The sequence below is a fragment of the Peromyscus leucopus genome, chromosome 1 (genome assembly GCF_004664715.2).
Source record: "Peromyscus leucopus breed LL Stock chromosome 1, UCI_PerLeu_2.1, whole genome shotgun sequence".
Taxonomy (NCBI): domain Eukaryota; kingdom Metazoa; phylum Chordata; class Mammalia; order Rodentia; family Cricetidae; genus Peromyscus; species Peromyscus leucopus.
Window position 1 is genome coordinate 43,716,014 of NC_051063.1, and position 21,265 is coordinate 43,737,278.

General features: G+C 37.7%; 1 protein-coding gene and 1 pseudogene across 3 annotated transcripts in view; one reads left to right on the top strand and one right to left on the bottom strand.

Moving 5' to 3' along the window:
* Hectd2 (HECT domain E3 ubiquitin protein ligase 2) overlaps positions 1 to 20,807 on the top strand; it is an 81,117-nt gene extending 60,310 nt beyond the window's left edge. For 2 of the 3 annotated variants that reach the window (XM_028882874.2, XM_028882872.2), the window contains exons 11-21: positions 1,199 to 1,295; positions 4,057 to 4,164; positions 4,988 to 5,120; positions 6,253 to 6,341; positions 9,365 to 9,523; positions 11,925 to 11,999; positions 12,534 to 12,621; positions 12,707 to 12,813; positions 14,776 to 14,891; positions 15,348 to 15,491; positions 18,416 to 20,446. In XM_028882874.2, coding sequence (XP_028738707.1) covers positions 1,199 to 1,295; positions 4,057 to 4,164; positions 4,988 to 5,120; positions 6,253 to 6,341; positions 9,365 to 9,523; positions 11,925 to 11,999; positions 12,534 to 12,621; positions 12,707 to 12,813; positions 14,776 to 14,891; positions 15,348 to 15,491; positions 18,416 to 18,536 — 1,237 coding nt within the window. In that variant the 3' untranslated portion in view covers positions 18,537 to 20,446. Of the gene's footprint in view, positions 1 to 1,198; positions 1,296 to 4,056; positions 4,165 to 4,987; positions 5,121 to 6,252; positions 6,342 to 9,364; positions 9,524 to 11,924; positions 12,000 to 12,533; positions 12,622 to 12,706; positions 12,814 to 14,775; positions 14,892 to 15,347; positions 15,492 to 18,415 lie in introns of all 3 variants that reach the window. The other variant, XM_028882873.1, reaches the window with a different exon arrangement.
* LOC114702426 lies at positions 10,369 to 11,780 on the bottom strand (annotated as a pseudogene).
* Positions 20,808 to 21,265: the final 458 nt, after the last annotated feature.

Consider the following 21,265-nt stretch of genomic DNA (forward strand, 5'->3'; position numbering starts at 1 on the left):
TGGCAGTCAGCTGGAATCCAGAATGGGATCTGGACCTCAGGGCAAGTCACTACTGACTATGGGGTGTTTATCTGGGTACTCCATGCACATGGTATGTTTTTATGTACCAAAATGACAAAGGCTGAGAAGCACTGTTTTAAAGTATATAATGAAACCAACATATATCCTTTTTAAGTTCATCGCATTTTCTTTTATTTCCAAACTTTGACTTAGCTTAGTCATTCACTTACTACTATTATTGCTGTTATTATTACTAGTACTGAGCAAGTTGTGTTCATTATCAGTTTTGAATCAGAGTAGAAGCTGTCTAGTGTTCAGCACAGCCAGCTGTCTCTTCTTTCTCGTGTCTTCTTTGCAACCAGTGGCCACAAACGTACCACCTCCTCTGTCCAGATGGAGTACAGCTAAAATTGATGGATTCCCTGCAGTTGCTTCCACCGCTGAGCTCTACCCCATCCCACACTGCAGCCCCTTCTGATGGGAGTCTGACCTTGCCCAAAGTGTCACTGCTGCTGTGTTCATTCTTTCCACATCATTCTGTCTGTGTACTTTGTGGCTTTCATACACAGTGTAAGACTTAGCTCTGATCTGGGAGCCAAGTTATTTCCATACACTTTGATAACAGTGTTATATCTTTATAAGTACATGTATTTCATATTTTTATACCATTAAATATAGCACTACTGACATTTTTCTAACTTCTTATTATGTTGCTCTTAAATTTATGGCTGCTTTTTGTATGGTATACTTATTGCTATATTTCCTCATTTCTGATGTCTGCACATCAGAAATAGTCCTTGAATATTTGATATTCATTTGAACATGTAAATATTCTGTCCTGCTTCTCTGCCATCAACACTCTTGCCTCCTGATCCTGCTGTTGGCCATGTTTTTCACAGATGATAATGTAGGTGACTATGAAAATGGAAATGATTTGTGTGAATAATGTAAATGACGAGCACATATTTTGAAAGTTAGCTGTGGCTTCCTATGGAGAATTAAGGTGCTGCACTTCCAGGAATGATACATTTTTCATAGATTTGTGGATATAAAGTCATGCGCATAAAATCTTTTGTAAATGGTAAAACACCATACAAAAGTAATGTTTTATATTACAAGAAGGGTACCTTAGATTCCCTTAGTGTAATTTTGCTAAAAATGCACCATTTTGCTTTTTCTGTTTTCACTTGTTGAGCAGGTTTTCCTTCTGTCAGTACCCATTCGTTATTTCTATAGCTGCAAAAAAAATCATTATTCAGAGAGACTCAGAACAACAGATGATAAGCATCGCAAGGGTAAGCCAGCTATGAAACCTATTTATGCCGACTGTAATCAATATAGTAAATAATAAATAAGTTAAATGTCTTATGATTGTTTTAGTGTAATCAGGAATTGTTAAAAATATAATTTGTTATTACCCCTACAAGGTAATCCTGTTCACAGTATGAGAGATACCCCTACAAGGTAATCCTGTTCACAGTATGAGAGATAGAACACTCATCTAGTCAGCTTCCTACTATATTATAAATACAGCAGGAATGTTTCTAATAGACTCAAATTTGAGGAGCTTATTGGAATCCATTTTCTATAGAGCTCCTGTTGCACGTAACCAGAGAAATATCACTGAAAACCATGGTGAGGCCAGGGAGCCTTAAATCACTCACACTATAGCATTCTCTGGACTTCATGAAAACAGAAACAACCAAGACATTAGATGACACAACACTGAGTATATGTCTTGGAGGAAATTGCTTCTCAGTACATGAGAAACCCACAAAAAGTAGGACAGACTTTCGAAAAATTGTAGAGCCTGCCACTGTGTTCAGTATGGCCTAGGAAGAACCCAGACTACTCACCTACACACTTGTACATCTCAAGCTCCTAGTGTGTAACAAGATTATATACACTTTTAAAATGAGAGAAAGGCTTAGCTGTGGTCTTCTTAAAATAGAAAGAAAAACAGAGTGGATAGAAATTATTTCCATGTCTTGCTCCAGAGTTTAAAAACAAAGTATAAATTATGATATTTCAAAATATAAAAATAAGAATAGTTTATTCAGCAATTTAGTTCCCAGATATTTTTTTTTCTATCACAGACAGGGACAAAGGTTTTGGTGCTTGATAAACTCCAAAAATAGCTTGCATTGAGTATGAGAATATTAGAAGGAATTGTATTGCCTATGGCTTCAAGAGAATCCCAAAGCCACGCTGCCCCTGGAGAATGAGTTTAACTGGGTGTGTTCAGCACAGATCCTGGCTCAGGGTTAATCTGTACAGCTAGTCATCTGGCATTTTGGCTCAGTTGCATTCCTGTGTCATGTGTCTTTTTTTAAGTTTTTTTTTTTTCACTTTGGCTCTGTGGTTTGTTATAGTTTTAAGTAAAACAGAGAGGGCTAGTTTATCCAGATTTCTCTAGTAATCCCCGCCACTCATGCTTGAGGAGTCAGGTGTCTGCTGGGCTGCATTTCTTGTACTGGAAAGGAGAGCAGCAGAACACGGGAGGGAAGAAGTAGAGACTGAGACTCCAGAGGCATTGTTAGTTCTCACAGGTTCTTCCTAACTGTCATGCCACTCAAATTAATGACTGGTGACTCTTTTGACACAGCTTATGCTGTAGTCTGAAATTGTAAAAATAAATGTTCTCTAAGACTGTCAGATTCTACCTTCCTTGACCTCTTTCATTTGAAGTGCTTTAATGGCAAATACACATTTCCAGTGGAAAGAACCAGTAAACTTGTCTACATTAGCATCAGGGTAAATGCAGTTAGTGTCGACATGTGACAGCTTCTTAGGGGCAAGAACAGGAAGAGAAGGGTAAAACAAAAGACCCATTACATAGACACTGTCCAGAAACACAAACTTCTTGGTAAGACAGGGCCCAGAAAAGCAAAAAGCTACTAAGTCTTAACATTGGAGATTGGAGGCCTGGAGGATACAAATTACTACACTTCAGCTGTCTGAAATATTCATCCTTATCTGCACAGAATTCATCTTCATTGTCACCAAAGACAATGAAATAGTCCAGTAATCGTTATCTAGATAAGTAAATATACACACATGTTGATTTTGTATAGTAAATGACATTTATATATTTCTTATACATTTTAATATGTTGGTTTTTATATACTCAGTGCTTATATTTTGAAGAACATGAAAATGCGTTTTTCAAATCTTTCATATCTGTATCATTCAATATATCTGTTGTTAACAATTTGGTAAATTTTCTTTTGGTAGTCTTTAAAATCAGCAGAGGTAAAGCAGTGTTATATACGTAATTTTGATCCCTGTTTGAACACAGTTTTCCTACTCAGTTTTAGTAGCTGCATTATATTCCATTAACTAGATCTACTTAGGATAGTTCTAAAGCTTTGCTTTTATGAATAATATTTTTATGAATATCTTGTGGAATAATTTTTTTCTAATCTTTAAAATTTCCAAAAGCAGAAGTATTAGAGTGAAAGGTCTGAACATTGCTAAAGACTCTGACACTGTAGATACATTAATTTACTTTCTAGAAGTTGACTATTCTTTTAGAATAAATTCACTATCTAAAATAGATTAAGCCAGAGTTTATTATTAGAAATAACTAAATTGGTTTAAATGTTCCCCTCCCCCCTTTTTTTTTCCTGTTTTTTTCAAGACAGGGTTTCTTTGCGAAGCTTTGGCTGTCCTGGAACTCACTTTGTAAACCAGGCTGGCCTCGAACTCACAGAGATCCGCCTGCCTCTGCCTCCCAGAGTGCTGGGATTAAAGGCATGTGCCATGTGGCCTGGCTAAATGTGCCCCTTTTGTTACACAGAAAACTTTGCTTTTGAAGGACTGAGCCTAGGGAAATTACAGTGCAGCCTTCTCACTATAAAAGTTGAACGAGAGTTTAGTACCATTGTTCCAAAATAAAACAATAATGTTTCATAAGCTAAAATGTATGTAATTGCTTTATGAAATTATTTACATGAGAGATAGCATAAACAAGAATTAAGCTATTTTGACTAAAGTGTTTTAAATGAAATTATAGTTTAAGTAAAAGTGAAAATGTTTGCTTTCTTATTTAATTAGCAAAGTCTGGTGGATAAAGTATCTCGAAGACAAAGACCTGACATGAATATGTTATTCCTAAATATGAAAGTAAGGCGGACACATCTGGTTAGCGACTCACTTGATGAGGTATAATTTATTCCAAAATGTCAATGATTAAAATAAATTCAACTATGTGACTTACTACTAAAATTTTATTAAGTTATTATTTTTATGTGCCAATATAATATATGCTTCCAAAAATTCTGATGCAGTTAAGATAAATTTTGTATCAATAAGCTTTATTTCATTTTAATGTTTATTAATAGTTGATTAATTCCTTAGAGGAGTTGATGTAGAATACTTAAATGCATAATTCATGTTTCTTAGTATGCCATCAGGATTCTAGACCCACCCATCTCTCTTTCTGATTAGGTGTGTAACGAGTCATTTTAAAATCTCCAGACCTCAGATTGCTCATCTGTAACTTACAGGTCTGACCTTTAGGGGTATATTGGGCCTATTTAGAGTCACACAAACATTGATCCATGTATGTATATAGCAGAGTTTCTTACATGTACATACTGCAGTCAGACCGTCATGGAGTTAAGACAAGATAATGACTATCATATCCATATCTTTTTTTTTTAATTTAGTGTTAAAAGAGAAAAAGGGCATAAGAAGTTATTTTATATTATTGTCTACGAAATTAAAATTTTGGATGCACTATGATTTTTAGGGATTGTAACATTTGTTAAGCATCTGACCTCTAATTCTTTTTTCTAATCTATAAAACAAATATAATAATACCTAGCTTATCATGTCTGGCAACATGAGTGATGGATGGATGGATGGAAGGATGGAAGGAAGTAAAAATAAGCTAAAGTCTGCCTAATATTGTTCCCAAAATTAAAAAATAAATGAATTCCCTTTTCATTGCCCTTGTTCTCACTTACTAAACTTCTTCAAATAGTTAACCCGGAAAAGAGCAGACTTGAAGAAGAAGTTGAAGGTTACATTTGTAGGTGAAGCTGGTTTGGATATGGGTGGCTTGACTAAAGAATGGTTCCTTCTGCTAATTCGCCAGATTTTCCATCCAGATTATGGTGAGTATGTAATGTTTGTGACCAGTGTCTCCCAGGCTTGTTACAGTTCAGTAGCAGCTCTGACATTCTCATCAGCTATAAATGAAGAATTTGTACAGAGATAACCTTGTATCTCTTAAATAAACCAAATGCATGAAAATGTACTGTTGAATATTCAAAATTCAAAAGCAAGCCCATAGGTTTTTTTTTTTCTATACTTATTTGTGAAACTTCTTTCATTAAATAGTGGGTCATTTTAAGAAATAGACATCTGTGTTCTTGGGAGATAGTTTAGTCAGTAAAACACTGGCTGGGTGAGCCTGAGGGTCTCAACGTAGATCCCCAGCATCCATGTGAAAAGCAAGGTACTGGGATCACTCCTCTGTAATCCCAGCACTGGGGAGACAGATGGGTAGGTCCCTAGAGCTTGCTAGATAACTAGTCTTAGCTTAATTGGTGAACTCCAAATTCAGTGGGAGACTCTGTTTCAAAAATAAGGTGGCATGTGACTTAGGAAGATGCCTGACATTAACCTGTAACATGCACACACATATGACCATGTGAACACACAGTACACACATACACACATGTATACACACATGTATATAGCACAGAAAGACACAAAGAAATAGTAATTCACAAGTTAATTTTTTTTTTAAGGACAGAAGTCTTCAAATTTTATTTTATTTATTTAGAGGAACTGCCTACAAAATTATTAGTGTCTATTGAATGTTTTCCTTCAAAGGAGAATGTCTATATTCTATACGGTACACATATCATACATATTATAGATAACATAGGTGTATGTGTAAAAATCTTTCTGGTGATATGACATAGGGATGCCAAAGATAGATTGAAGTGTGCAGATGATGACCAAAATTTAGTGTGTTCATAAGCTATAACACTATAGTTTTTATGAAGTTATCTGATTAATTTATAACTTTTATCCTCAACTCAAGATATCAAAGAAAAATAAAATGCCTTCTAATATATTTTACTAAGATGTACAGATGTTTTCTGTGAAATTTTTAACATGAAAGATGATTTGTAACACAACTGTTGTTAGAGTGGTTAGCTTTCAGTAGATATCATATGTATATGTATTTTAACAGTGCTTTTTGTAGTGTGGACAAACTGTGTTTCCTCCTTGCAGGCATGTTTACATACCACAAGGATTCGAACTGCCATTGGTTTAGCAGCTTCAAGTGTGATAACTATTCTGAATTCCGATTGGTTGGAATTGTATCCTTTAAACTTTCCACTAGGAGGTGCTACTAGACTAGGGAGTTTTTTTTAAGTTTGTTTTTTTTTTTTAACCTGTATTTTAGAAAAATGTTGGTTTAGAAAATTAAACATTATCAAATTTAGTAATTAGATTTTCTCTAATCTGTGTAATATGTAATATCACACCTTCATAGCCATAGTCTCAATATGTTAAAGAAAATGGCTGAGTTTTAAATTTTTCCCTTTTACCTCAAAATGATTATTTAAATATCAAAATTATTAAACATTTAAAACATTTTTAAAATCTAGAGTATTTTCCATTTTTAATAAAATATTTTCTGTTCTTTTTTTTGTGATCAGTTACTCAGTTTACTAAATTGAAATTATAAGAATTAAACCTAGGTTGGTTTTTTTTATGTACCCTGAAATCCTGAGACATGAAGAAGATAACCCTAAAATATTTACAAGTAAATACAATGGGGAATATTTAAAACATACCTAATTAGTTTACAACTTTTTAATTTTATGAATCCATTTACCATCCTCTCACCTCTGTCTCAGTGTGTTGTGTAATTTTTTTTTTTTTTTTTTTTTTTTTTTTTGAGACAGGTTTCTCTGTGTAGCTTTGCGCTTTCTGGAACTCACTTGTAGCCAGCTGCCTCGAACTCACAGAGATCGCCTGCTCTGCTCCGAGTGCTGGATTAAGGCGTGCGCACCAGCGGCTGTGTTGTGTAATTTATTCCTACGTTAGTAGAGTTAAAGAGATGTTAGATAGCAGACAAGATGCCTTGTACATTAGCTTTTTAAATTCCAAGAAATACAATTGTCTGGAAAATGCAGGAAGAGGAAATAGATGAGCAAGTGCTGAAGATGTGTGGGTTAAAGGAGAAAAAATTTCAACTTTGAGAAGTGTAGCATGTAAACAAAAAGATGACCTTCAGTGCAGGGTCCTTTATTCTCAGCCAGAGGACCATGCAGCATGGCATTAATAAGTACTAAGGGCTTTGTGACGTCATTAAAACCAAGATTAGCATGAAATAAGTGTGGTGGGGTCCTAAGGTGGGAAAGATGTGCTGTTATATTCTTCTCAGAAAAGGTAGGGATTTAAACTGAGAGGATAAGGAGGGAAATAAAAGTCTGAGTAGTTATGGACTTGCTATACAGCAGCATCACACTGGCCGCACAGGAAATCCTGAGCATCCACCCATATAAATCCTGTGCTGTGTTTATTGTGACTAAATCCTGAGGATGTATTTGAAGTTAAAAGAGTAAGTGAAACAAAAAGTAACAGGAAACAAAACTGCGCATTGAATAGGAAGTTAATTTGAGATGTTTTATAGATTGTCATATCTAAGGTCCAGAGCACCAGTTCCACAGTATCCAAGAATGCTGAACATGCATGGATCTTACGGTTCTCACGGGAGAGGGTCCCACTTCTCTGGCACTTTTGACTAACTTGACCTATTTGAACTTCTTGGTGCATGTGGTTATCATGCTTTGCAGTTCTTAGGTCACAGCTCAGAGTTGTATTTTAACTTCCTAATCTTTTTAATAAAGACAGCTGTTACACTTTTGAAATGACACTATTCATACAGTTGTGAATTGCAGTCATCTTGCTTCACAATATTGGTGGTTTTACTCAGTCACTACCCAAAAGACCATAGTAAGCATGTCCTTATGTATATATTTCATGTTGAACAAATGTATCTAAAGTTATACTCACACAATTATTTAGTATTTGGTTACAGTTATTTTTAAATCTGGTAAGGTCTTGGTGTTTACAAGAAATAAAGCAATAAAGCACAAAATAATGGTAAAATATTGTAAAGATTACATCAAGAGCATTAATACAGTGACATTTTAAAAGTGGAATTGCCTATACCAAGAAGGACATTGAAACAGTGTAGCAACCTATAGCACAGTGCAGGTTTTCAGTGTTCACAGCACAGACTTCAGGGACGCCAACAGAAAATGACCCCATCCCTGTCTCAACCAGAATAGGTTGAGTTAGTGTAAAGTATTTTAGTATGCGAGAGGGCTCTGTAGCAAAGCCTCTTAGCCTATTTCCTTGCTGTGGACTAGGTTTTAGGAATTTACATTTTTTAAATGAAAAGTGTTTAGAAGTTATCACCATAGTAGAGAATTATAAATTATAGTTATAATGCTGTAGTATTATGGTTATCATCATTATTACTACTATCCCGATTATGGAAGTGTATTTGAACATATTTTCAGGAGTCTCCTTCCACACACTAGTCAGCCTACATGGTTCCTTAGAAAACAGTGCAGCTATTCTTACGTCGCCAGGCCTTACTTGGCCCTTGCAGATTGAACTGACAGTATTCCAGATTGTTTACAGCAATTTGGTAGGCCCATGTGTTTAGGTTTCCTTTTGAATCTATAAAATGAATTACTTTTTAAGTAACTTTAATATGATAACTGACCATTTAAATACTAAGAAATTTGATTTAGACCCCCTCTTTCAGCAATTGATGTTGCCTTCTGCTATATAAGTAGACAAATTTTACAATAAATAAGATATCTGAACTAGAGCCCTTCAAGTTTTAGATGAGTCTACTTACACTACTATCTCATTAACAGCATTGTATATCCATATGCTTTTTCATTCCAGCTCCTTTAACACAGTCTTATTTAAGCTTTAAATAGCTGAATATGGCAATTCCTAAAATCAGTGTTGTATTCTGCAGTGAATAAAACACTTGGTGCTACTTATAAAACCACCAACATGCTTGCTTAAATTTAGCAATTTTTATATATTAAATAATATAGGAATGCCTATAAAGTGAGATTTAAAAATCATTAAATCCTATTAAAACAACACATTTTCCCATGACTTTTGTTAGTCAAGAATTATAGTATGTAAATAAAGGGAAATTAAAGAAAGAAGAGCGGTGTGTTGAACTAATTAGAAAGTCAGCGTTAGATCTGAAGGAAGTATGTAAGAAGTAGACTGATGCATAATTCAGACCTCAGTTGTTGTCATGGATTTTATGTTAATACTTAACATTTAGTATGCATAGCTCATGGGACTAGCTGTTTATAACAGCATCACCTTGGATATTCGTTTTCCCCCCTGCTGTTACAGGAAGTTACTGAGCCCTCCCATCGTCCCCAGTGATCAGAATACACCAGTAGGCATCTGCAGTGTTACCATTGATGACTTGTGTCAGATTATGCCTGTAAGTATGTTCTTACCATCTCCTAGTCATGTCATGATAAAGGCCTCTCTTTGTACAGTCTTCTAACGCTGTTCTCACTTTCAAAGAGGACCTCCCTTGTAGACCGCTTCTCCGTCTTGCTTTCAGCCCCCACCACATCTGTGTGGAGATAGTCACCTGTTTTGCAGTGTACTTAAGCTCTTACAGAACACAACAGATTTATAGGTCTGATGGGCATTGATTTGAATCCAGACCATGCCACCTCTTGGCTTTGTGAACTTGGGTGAGTTATTTAACCTCTGAACACTAATGTCCTTATGGGAATAATAGGATTTTTTAATTAATAATTAAAAACAGACGATGGGCTGGAAAGGTGGCGTACCAGTTAAGAGCACTTACTGCTCTTGCAGAGTAACTAGGGTCATTCCTGGTGCCCATATCAGGATGCTGACAATACCTGTAATGCCAGCTCCAGGGGATCCGACACCTCTGGCCTCTGGAGACACCAGCACATATGTGCATATACTCATAAACAGACTTGCACAAATACACATAATTTAAGATAAATCTTTCTTAATGGTGATAGGCATATCAAGTCTCTACCAGGCTAGATTTGTATAAAAATACATGCTTTCATTTAAAAAAAAAAAAAAAAAAAACTGACAATTTTATTTTCACATTTCACAATGCAAGTAAAAAGTATACTTTTTTTAACCCCACTTCTCCCATCCAAGGCTATTTATTCTCTTTGATAGGAGTGGGGAAACGTCTCCTTTGTCTTGCCACTAGAAAACGCTCAGATGCAGCACCATGATCTTCTGGCAAAACAGAACAAGTACCACAAAACTGATAAAGCCCCTCTGCTGTTATCTGTCCGGTCAAGTCATGCCAGGATGAGTGGGCACCATCATGGGGCAAGCAGGCAGTCTCATCCCTGGAGACTTGGCCATCATGGGCCTGTGCCTCCCATGGGTAGCCTCATTCCAAGAGCAGGTCCCATAGACATCATCCCAGGAGAAGGGCCTATCGTTGGCGTCACAGGAGGACCTCGTGGGGTGCGGGCATCATACAGATGAGGAGGACACAGGAGACGGGGGAGAATTAGGATTATTTCCCTGCAGGGGGAGGAGCAGAGAGTGGAGCTGGAGGTATCATTCCTTGTTGAAATGCAGCCATTGTTTTGTCAGGTTCTGGGTCTGCTCTTCTGAGGACGAAGAATAAATGGCTGTCCTAAAATGTGTGGTGTGTGTGTGTTCTAACAAATAAAGCTTTCCTGGAGATTAAGTGTGGAGCTAGCCACTAGTTAACCACAGAAGCCAGGCAGCGGTGGCTCAAACCTTTAATCCCAACACTTGGGATCTCATGCCTTTGATCCCAGTACTTGGGGGGCACACACGCCTTTAATTCCAGCACTAGGAATTCCTGGAGACAGGAAGTGATGTGGCTGGGCAGAGAAAAGAATATAAGGCAGGAGGAGGCAGGAACTCACCCCCCTTTCAGGCTATGGCTTGCTCCTTTGTCTCTCCAACCCTTCAGCATTTACCCCAATATCTGGCTCCGGGTTTTTATTATTAAGACCAATTAGAATTCGCACTATAATCTTCCATCCATTTCTGGTGGTAGACTTCCCATTCTCTGTGTATCCGGCCACTGCAGTGTGTCTTCTTACAGTTGGTGGTCATGGGTAATATACATATTGCAGTAGTCATGATAAAATCCCCGCCACTCTGCCAAATCTCAGGCCCTCACTCCTATGCTTTTAATGGAATAGAAATTTATTATGTAAAGTATATAAGATTATTGCAACCCATGACATTACTTATCTTTTCAAATAATTTAATATAAATTAAAAGTAATTTTTCATGAGGTTTGAAAAAAATGAAGCATTGAGCCAGTTCTGCTGTTAAGTTCTTGTTCATAAATAACTGAAGTTGTAAGAAAATATTTCTAACAGCATTCTCAGGCTTTTCTTGGGAGAGGAGTATACGATACCCAAAATGTGTAAGCCCTTAACATATGTGAACTGTATGTCTAATGTTTAAACAATGCATCCTAAAATAGTAGCACATTTTTAAGACTATATATATAAGTTGAAAGTGAGAAGCACTACAGACCCACAAGCAGTGATGTGGCAGAGAGCCAGGAATTACACTGGAAACCATAGAGCTCAGCACCTGCTTGCTAAAGAGTGGGCCGTAGGGTTAGAGCTCCAGGATGAACTAGATGCTCCCTCCTGGTTGACTTCATTTTTTTCCAAGCTGTGGATGGTAGAAATCATTAACAAGTATCATATCTTAACTATTTGTCTTAAATATGAGTTTGCTCTGCAGTCTCACGGATAAGGAACTCACAACCTGTCTCCCTACACTCTGAAGGAATGCTAGTTGACTGTAAAAGACAGGTGACAGATTTATTTTCACAGGAATTGGCCCATGGATTAAAGGAACTCTTATCATATGAAGGCAACGTTGAAGAAGATTTCTACTCAACATTCCAGGTACTGATGAGAGCATGCGCTGTCTGTCAGCTGTACATCTTAATATGAAAATGCTGTTTGTTACTAAACGCTTAATGTTGGGTGAACAAGGACTAACGAACACAGAATCTCAAGACAAGGATCTTACGTCTCATGTAGCAGTGCAGCAGGGTCCTGGCACTCAGGGACTCCAGGCAGAACTGGGATTTTGAGGTCAGCCTGGGCTACACAGAGAGACCCTATCTCAGTTCATTTTAAAAGGATCAAAGCTATAATGTCACAGAGAAAGTGCAGCAGACACATGCAGGTAAGCATGTGGAAATGAGTTCATCGCAGCATGGCACTCCACTGGGCAGGTGCATATTCCTGTGACTAATTGGCTTTTTTACCAAAGTTAGCCTACTACATCACCCCAATACATGAAATATACAAAAAAGTTGAGGCTTTCAGCAGTTGTGTGTTAAAGGGAGGGACAGAACTGTTGTACAGATCTGCTCACTGAAACCCAGTGTTCATCAACAGTACCAATAAACATGTCGTGGTATCGCCCATCAGGTTTTTCAAGAAGAATTTGGAATAATTAAGTCCTATAACTTAAAACCAGGGGGTGATAAGATTCCAGTTACCAATCAGAATAGAAAAGGTAAGTTAGATGCCATTTTTTATTGCAGTGAATTAGTACTTTTCATTTACTATGACTATGTAACAGATGTGAAATTGCTTTCCAGAATACGTACAGCTTTATACAGACTTCCTTTTGAACAAATCTATCTATAAGCAATTTGCTGCATTTTATTGTGGATTTCATAGTGTGTGTGCTTCAAATGCCCTGATGGTGAGTTTACATTTTTAAGCTTTCAATTAGGTTTTGTGGTGGTATAACAGATAATTCCTTAGTATCTTGGTAGATGAGCTTTTAAAATTAGAAAACATTTTCTACTTTTAAAAAATAGATATAACAGTAGTGCTCCTGTTTCAGCCTTTCTCAGAGAGAGAGGGAGAGGGAGAGGGAGAGGGAGAGGGAGAGAGAGAGAGAGAGAGAGAGAGAGAGAGAGAGAGAGAGAGAGAGAGAGAGAGAGAGAGACGTGACTTCAGATCTTTCTTCCTTCTGCTGTGCCTTAAATTAGGACTTTAAAAGCTGTAAGTCGATGTTAAAATTCAGGAGCCAAGCACAGAGGAGAGTAAATGCCTCGCTCCAGGGGAAAAGCCACTTCTCACTCAGTAAGGAGCGTGTTCCCTGCCTACTCAAGGGTCTGTCAGCGACCTTGGGTCTTTAGTTCATCTCCAGAAGCATGGTGGACTCACGTGGTAACTGGAGTTAGAATGCCATATTGTAAATATCGTATGATTCCTTCCCCTCATATGCCCAGGCACATGCCATCATGCCTCCCACATGTCCCCTTTGTTCTATCATGAGAAGTTGGAGTGGCCTTTCATTTGAGTTGTTTTTAAAGAAGAAAGAAAGGGACTATCTAGGTGATTTGGGGGGCAGTAGCCTAGTTCTTTTTTTTTTTTTTTTTTTTTTTTTGGTTTTTCGAGACAGGGTTTCTCTGTGTAGCTTTGCACCCTCCCTGGAACTCACTTGGTAGCCCAGGCTGGCCTTGAACTCACAGAGATCCGCCTGGCTTAGCCTAGTTCTTTTCAGCTTGTTTTAGAGCAGTAATTCTCAACCTGAGCATTGCAAGCCCTTTAGGGATATCAGGATATCAGATATCCTGCATACCAGATATTTACATTGCAATTCATAACAGTAGCAAAATTACAGTTAGAAAGCAACAAATAATTTTATGGTTGGGTGTCACTACAACATGAAGAACTATATTAAAGGGTCACAGCACTAGGAAGGTTGAGAACCACTGCTTTAACATGTTGGCTCAAAGTGCCTTTGAAAAAGAAGTACTATTGAGCGGTAACTAAGTTACCTTACTAAGTTAACTAAGTACTGTTGAGCGGTAAATAAGTTACCTAACTAAGTTAACTAAGCGGTAACTCTGATAATGGGAGGATAGAGAAGGGGAAAATACAAATTAAATGGCATAGCACTGTCTGTTTCTCAGATCTAATCTCTAAGTGAGGACAAACTCTCCTAAAAGGTGGACAGCTGGTAGGCGACACAGAGCAGACTCAGTGCGCGCTCTGCAGGGCACAGGTGCTGCCGAGCTGCAGGGCACGGGTGCTGCTGGCAGGGCGGGCAGAGCAGTGCACGCTGGTGCTCCCTGCCGAGCTGCAGGGCGGGCAGAGCAGTGCACGCTGGTGCTCCCTGCCGAGCTGCAGGGCGGACAGAGCAGTGCACGCTGGTGCTCCCTGCCGAGCTGCAGGGCGGGCAGAGCAGTGCACGCTGGTGCTCCCTGCCGAGCTGCAGGGCGGACAGAGCAGTGCACGCTGGTGCTCCCTGCTGAGCTGCAGGGCGGGCAGAGCAGTGCACGCTGGTGCTCCCTGCTGAGCTGCAGGGCGGGCAGAGCAGTGCACGCTGGTGCTCCCTGCCGAGCTGCAGGGCGGACAGAGCAGTGCATGCTGGTGCTCCCTGCTGAGGGCCAGAAGAGTGAGTTTGCTTCCTGCCGAGCTGTTCCCTTGGTTTCCTAGCAGACTACTAATTACTGTTTTATAAGATAGAAACTTTTGAAACAAAATACCTTGCTATAGTAGGAAAATATGAATGAAAAGCATTTTCTTCAACAAAAATTATTTGATTTACTAAAAAATGTCATGATTTCTATGATTTGATTATACAATTAAAACCGTTCAAATTTCATTTAAGAGCATCATTTTTAATTATGACTTTTATGACTATTGACAGCTGCTTCGTCCAGAAGAAGTTGAAATTCTGGTTTGTGGCAGTCCTGAACTGGATATGCATGCTCTGCAGAGGAGTACTCAGTACGATGGCTATGCGAAAACGGACCCGACTATCCGGTGAGCTCCTTCATCTTCGGATGCTGCGGTCATAGGAGATTGGTTGTTTGTATAACTTAGAATTCTCCAGTCACTTAAGTTAAATGTTCTGCAGTCCACCCTGTCTGATGAGTTCATTTCTAAAATTAAGAGAATACTAAAATATGAATGCATTTAGCAATTCCCTTGGGAGAAAATTATATAACTTTCTATCAAAGTATAGAGGTTTTTTTTCAAATATGCTAAATTTATAAATAGAATTTTACTGGCACTGTGTTGAAAAATAAGACTTTTAGATTATATAGAGAACAAAAAACAAGCTCTATGCTACCGATTGTTACACTAGTTAAATAATGTTATAAAATGTTGTTTTATACTATTATCAAACACGTGTGTTAGAAAAACTTTCTCGGAATTTACTTTATTAGAGTATCAAGTTAATTAGGATTGCGTCATTGTGTCAATCTCCTTCTGTAGATACTTCTGGGATGTTGTGCTTGGATTTCCTCTTGATCTTCAGAAGAAGTTGTTACATTTTACTACAGGAAGTGACAGAGTGCCTGTGGGAGGGATGGCTGATTTGAACTTTAAAATTTCAAAGAATGAAACTTCTACCAACTGGTAAACTCTGCATTATAACTTTATTTTTAATATATAACTTATTACTAATTTTGGAATCAAAAGCGTCTGTTAGTCTGAAGTCATTGTCATGTAAAATTCTTCAGGGTCAATGTGACCTTGAAATGGAAGAGACTGTGGCTGAAAGTTCTCGGGCAGTGTTGACACATTCCAGTTCTGTTGGTGATTCCCTTCCATCTGCTTCTCACATGGCTGGGTCAAGGATTGCTCTGTGGTCTCTTTCAGTAGTAGCATGTTATCTAGCGCTCATTTTTGTATAAATGATTTCTGTAATTAGGAACTATATGAATCTGAGGCTCTTGGAAGGGGCAGAGGTAACTGTGTGTTAGTACTTGAAGTTCTGGTACTTGCATCTTCTAAAGCTCATGCTCCTCACATGTGAAGTGATTAAGACCATGACTTTATCAGCTTTCTAATAGTGTAATGGGCAATTAACGTTAGTCTTCTTTACTCCTCATCCAGTATTCTGTGGCTTCAAAAAGTCCTTCAAAAGACAGCTTTCGTCATAATCACCCTTGCCCTGTGGTGGTTGAACGTTTCTCAAATCCTCTCTCAGTGCTTTCATTTTAGAACTTGAGTTGGCCCTGTGCTTTCCAGGTGCCACCACTCTGGTGCTATTACTTGTCACCTCATTCCTAGCTGAGTTAAGGCCTCCTTCCTGCCCAGGTTCCGATACAACTCCTTTTCCGTGACACTGCTCTGGCCCTGACACACTGGGCATTAGTTGTTTTATTGTAGCTTTACCCCATCAGTTCCATTCCTAGGGTCCATCATTTCTGCTCACGCCCACACACTGTTTTGTGTCATCCCTAAAACACACTGCCTGCCTTCCTCCATCCTCTGATTTGTTCCCTTTGCATGTGATATGTGCTTGCTACCTCTCATGAAGGTCCTTTTAATGTTGTCTTCTCCTGTAACACCAAAAAGTCATCATTCCCTTATTAAATTCCTTTTTCACGTGTGACCTTAGATTGAAGTCATTTAGCTCTTACAGCAGAGAGGGTGGGCCTATGTATCTTATTCTCCGCATAGGCACACAGGTAGTAAGTGGTTATTGAATGAATTTTTAAAACCTGTGTCAGTTATACCCGACGGCTCAGAATGTTGTTCTGCAGTTAAGCACAAACATCTGAGTTAGATTCCTAGCACCCAAGTGAAAAACCAGTTATGGCACGTCATCTTAAAACCATGAGCTGGAGGAAGACTAGGGACTCATGAAGATCACTGGGGCTTGTGTAACAGCCAGCCTAACCAAAGAAAAGACGAGTTTTAAGGTCAAAGAGCCTGTTTTAGTGAAATGAAGGCAAAGAGTGGTAGAAGAGGCAGCCAGTATCCTCCTCTGGCCTCCGTGTGTGCATATGAGTGTGTGTACTGCCACACATGCACATGAGCTTACCCCACAACAAAATTAACACAAAGAATAAAAGATTAGATTTAAAAACGTAAGTGAATATTTATATTCAATTAAATTTCTGTATGAGTCATAATTAAAGATCTACAATGAGAAAACTTCAAGAGAAGGTTTTGCATTTGAAGACTTATTTGTTCAACAGAAATTTTTTGGAATATTTGTAGCAACAAAAATATGATCAATTTAAAAGGTAATGTGAATAGCATATTTTAATACACAGGCAACATATAAATGTCTCCAATTATTTTTTACTTCAGAGACTACTTTAGGAGCTGGCATGGCTTAGTTCTGACTCTGGAATGACTCTAGATTCCCAGCAGGAACCTCCCACTGATGAAATGTATCTGACTGTCAAAAATGCTTGACGTTTTTTTCCAGTCTAGTGGCAGTACTCGTCAAAGGCAAGGACAGTGTTCCATCTGAAGGAAGACTTTCCGTCCCTTCTGTAAGGCACACTGTTGGAGATTGATGGGTCGGTGTTGAATGGGAATGGCGAAGCTTTCCATCTTAGCAAACAGCTCTGGTTTTGGAGTCACACTAGACTGGGTTTGAAACTCAAGCTTACACCTTTCCAGCTCTGTAGCTTTGAATATTTGATCTGTATATTCCCATGTCTAAGTTTCCTCCTCCCTACACTGGGGATAGAAACCATTTTTAGGTTGCTTTGGGGCTTAAATGAAGCAGTGCCTAGCAGACATATGCTCCGTGCTTAGCGTAAGCCAGAGGCTCCATAAACCATAACTGACCTAGGATTGTCTTTTTGTATGGTCTTGCAGTGTAAACTCTGATCATACAAAATTCTTTTCAAGTGTTCTCTGGTTTATTCTCCATTTTACACACTGACTTTGCTAAAAGTTATTGTGATGCTGTGGAATCATAAAAACCAAAGAGAAGGATCTGAGATACCTCTAGAAGCTCAAATGAAGATAACAGTGTCAGCCAGGTGAAATGTTGCAGGAGCTGATCAAGAGATTTCAAAGACTGAATGCTTCATGTGCAGAGGACAACAGCTTTGCAAGAAGGCCCCAAATGGCGTTTCCTAACTTTCTGAGAATCAAGACTGAACTATAACAATATAGTGTCTGCTACTTCGCTAGGTGTTTGCATAGATCACAGTCTTGTTCTTGTAATGTAAGTGCATAGTTTACCATGTTGATGAGGAAACAGATGGGAGACATATTAAGCACTTCCAACAAAGTCCCACAGCTGGTAAGTGAGGGAAACAGTATTTAAATTCGGATCTGTCTGACTCCAAACAAAATGCTTTTCAAATTAGAGTTTAATGAAGGCCGGCATACTGATCATCTTGTCACATGTTCCTGCTATCTAGAATGGCACTTGACACTTAAGTACTCAGTGTTTGTCCAATAAAGAAGAGATGAGTCATCACATAACAGTAAAAAAGATGTGAATATATGCAGTGTTTTTTAAACTTTTCTTAGTCACTTTCTATGTGTTTTACAACAGTATTCCTTAAAAACTTCTTTTTCCCTAGGTTACCTGTGGCACACACCTGCTTCAATCAACTCTGCCTTCCCCCATACAAGAGCAAAAAAGATCTAAAACAGAAACTGATCATTGGAATCTCAAATTCAGAAGGTTTTGGACTTGAGTAACCTAGAAGACTTGAAATACAATATTTTATATGTAGCATTCACTTCCCTCTTATTGTGCCTTTAACATTTTCATGTTTCTGTTTCAAAACACTTTCACAAAGCTCACCACTTTTAAAATAATGAGGGTTTTTTTTTTTACTCAAATGCAAAATATGTGTAGTGAAGGCATGATTTAAAAAAAAACAGAAATTTATTAATAGAGTAAGGAAAAGAGCATATGGCAGAAACAAGCCTGGGTCCAGTGCTCTTTTTTTTATAGCATTTTGTTGTTTTCCACATGTAGTTAGTCACAGGTGTCCACTGGGAAAGCCACGTGCAGTAAAGAGTGCGTTAGGACGTGATGGAACCCAGTGGCAGACGTGTGCTGGCAGCACACTGGAGCAGAGCAGATAGCTACATTATCTTTACCATAAAGCATGTAGCCATATTTTCATACAACGGTAAACAACGGTATAATCGCAAATGCAGTTTACAGGGTCTTTTGATATATTGGTTTGGGGTCCTATAAGATCTTTTCAACTGTTGCTGAAAAGCATGTAAATAACTACATAACAGCCTAAGAATCATGGGATTTTGATAGTGCCATTTATTGCTAAAGATTTATTTTTACAAAGTAAATTTAGGGTTTTAGATGTGTATACAGCTTTTACAAATCAATAAAGATGATTGTACAAGAGTATTTTCAGACCAATTGGATTCAAGGTTATATTCTTTTAAGTATTGTTAGTCCGCATGCTCACTGGCGGTAAATCGGTTACTTGAGTATTCTGTAATGTTTGTATAATGGTCATTTCTTCTTAAAAATCAAGATAGAGCAAATTAGACTGAACTAGTCATTGACTACTTAAGTTAATTACAAGCACAAAAAAACTGCCACTTTATATATTTTGATGTACAACTTATCTACATTTTTGATCACCAGTTACATGGAAACAATTTTTGGAAAATGTAGGATAAGGTATTTGACAAAAGTGAAATACAACAAAAACATTTGTGTCAAAATGATCTAGCTTGGTATAAAAGAGAAGTTTGACATTTTGGCTAAAATGTTTGTTTTTCACTGGATTCTAAATATAGTAAATTCAAAAGTACCCTTGTTTTCTATTTCTAATAAAGTAGCATGTAAAAACTGCATTTTTAAGTCCCAGGTTTTTTTTTTCAATTGATAGCGAATGAAGCAGTTTTATTAACACATTACAACATGTCCATCTCAAGACTTCTCTCATTCTCTGATAGCTTTTCTTCAGAAAACTCTGAAGTTGGCATTTGCAATAAGAATGAAACCAGCATTTAGTACCAGCAGATGATCCACAGGCAACTACTGCCTGGCCCAGGTCTTCTCTGAGCGAGGCATTTCCTTGTGGTCCCGCTTCCTGCACCCAACCAGCAGAATTCAAGGGGACAGGAACTCATCAACTTGCCCACAGTTCTGAAGCCCGCCCACACCTGCTAGGACCGAACTTCCCTCCCTGTACTGCTTGAGACTGCAGATGACTGCTTTTCCATTTGAGTATACCAAACAGATTGTTCTTACAAGTCTCAGAAAGCCTAAGACAGCTAAAGGCACATTTGGTTTGGTTCATACATTGTTTTTCATTCATATGCAAATAAAACTGCTTCTCTCTTGTACTGCTTAAACTAGAAAGTACGATGTTTAATGTAGGTTACTTCTAACAAGCACAAAGACTCGTATATACGAAACCAGATTTAAGTGTTTTAAGTAAAATGTAAACCAAGTTCTTATTTGTTAGAGATGACTCATGGAAACAGTGTTGGCTTGGTGTGCATGTCTAATGATGTGTGTGTAATGATAGTTTTGTCACTTTAGTGAGTACACAAGCAAGCCAAATTCAATTGGCAAAGTCCATAAATACTGGGGAGTTTTGTTGTCTTTCATTAAGTTGAAATTTATAACCATGAATTACTTAGTCACATATTTATGTTCTGTTTTTGTTTACAATGTAATAATACCTCATTTTAAAAGTAAAAACCACTACTGTTACATTTTAATTTAATCAGCTAGAAAATTAATGTAGCTTTTTAAATATACAATCTGTTAATGATTTCTTGAGTTTTGTATCCGCCATAGTAAATTAAAGCATTGAAAAGTATTTATTAGTATTTATAAACTGTCTTGTCCTTTTTTTAAAAACCTATTTATTTTTTTTCTGTATGATAAGTTTTTAGCAGTCCTTTTGTACAAATCTGTATTGTATTGAGTTAATTTGTGTACAAACATTTTCAAATATTAAAATTATACAGTCAGTCAGGCTTCAGTTTATTTTTTAAACACTGGATGATTAATTAAAAGAATAGATGTAAACTATAAATCATACTGCTCTTTACAAGATGTTATGATTAGGAAAATTGCTAAAACATACAGCTTCAAAAGCTCTGTAGTTAACCCCAGTATAGTCAGCTTCCTTAGCATATTCTTAGTGTGAAACTATGTATCTGAATGGTCACATGGATAAGATGTCTTACCAAGTGAATACATAGTAGCAATGAAGTGCACCCAGAGCGGACACCCTAGCACATTTTATTGACTGCACATAGGCAACTTCTTATCTTCAGCGTTCTTCCTTAAAACCGTTCCTTTGGCCTTTCTCTCCTGCCCATGTTACCTAAGCTTAAGAAAGAGAAGAGAGTGAAAATGAGGAGCGAATGCTGTGGATAGTCAATATATACAAAAATCTACTTCTAACATTTAGGGGTTTGATTCCTTATGA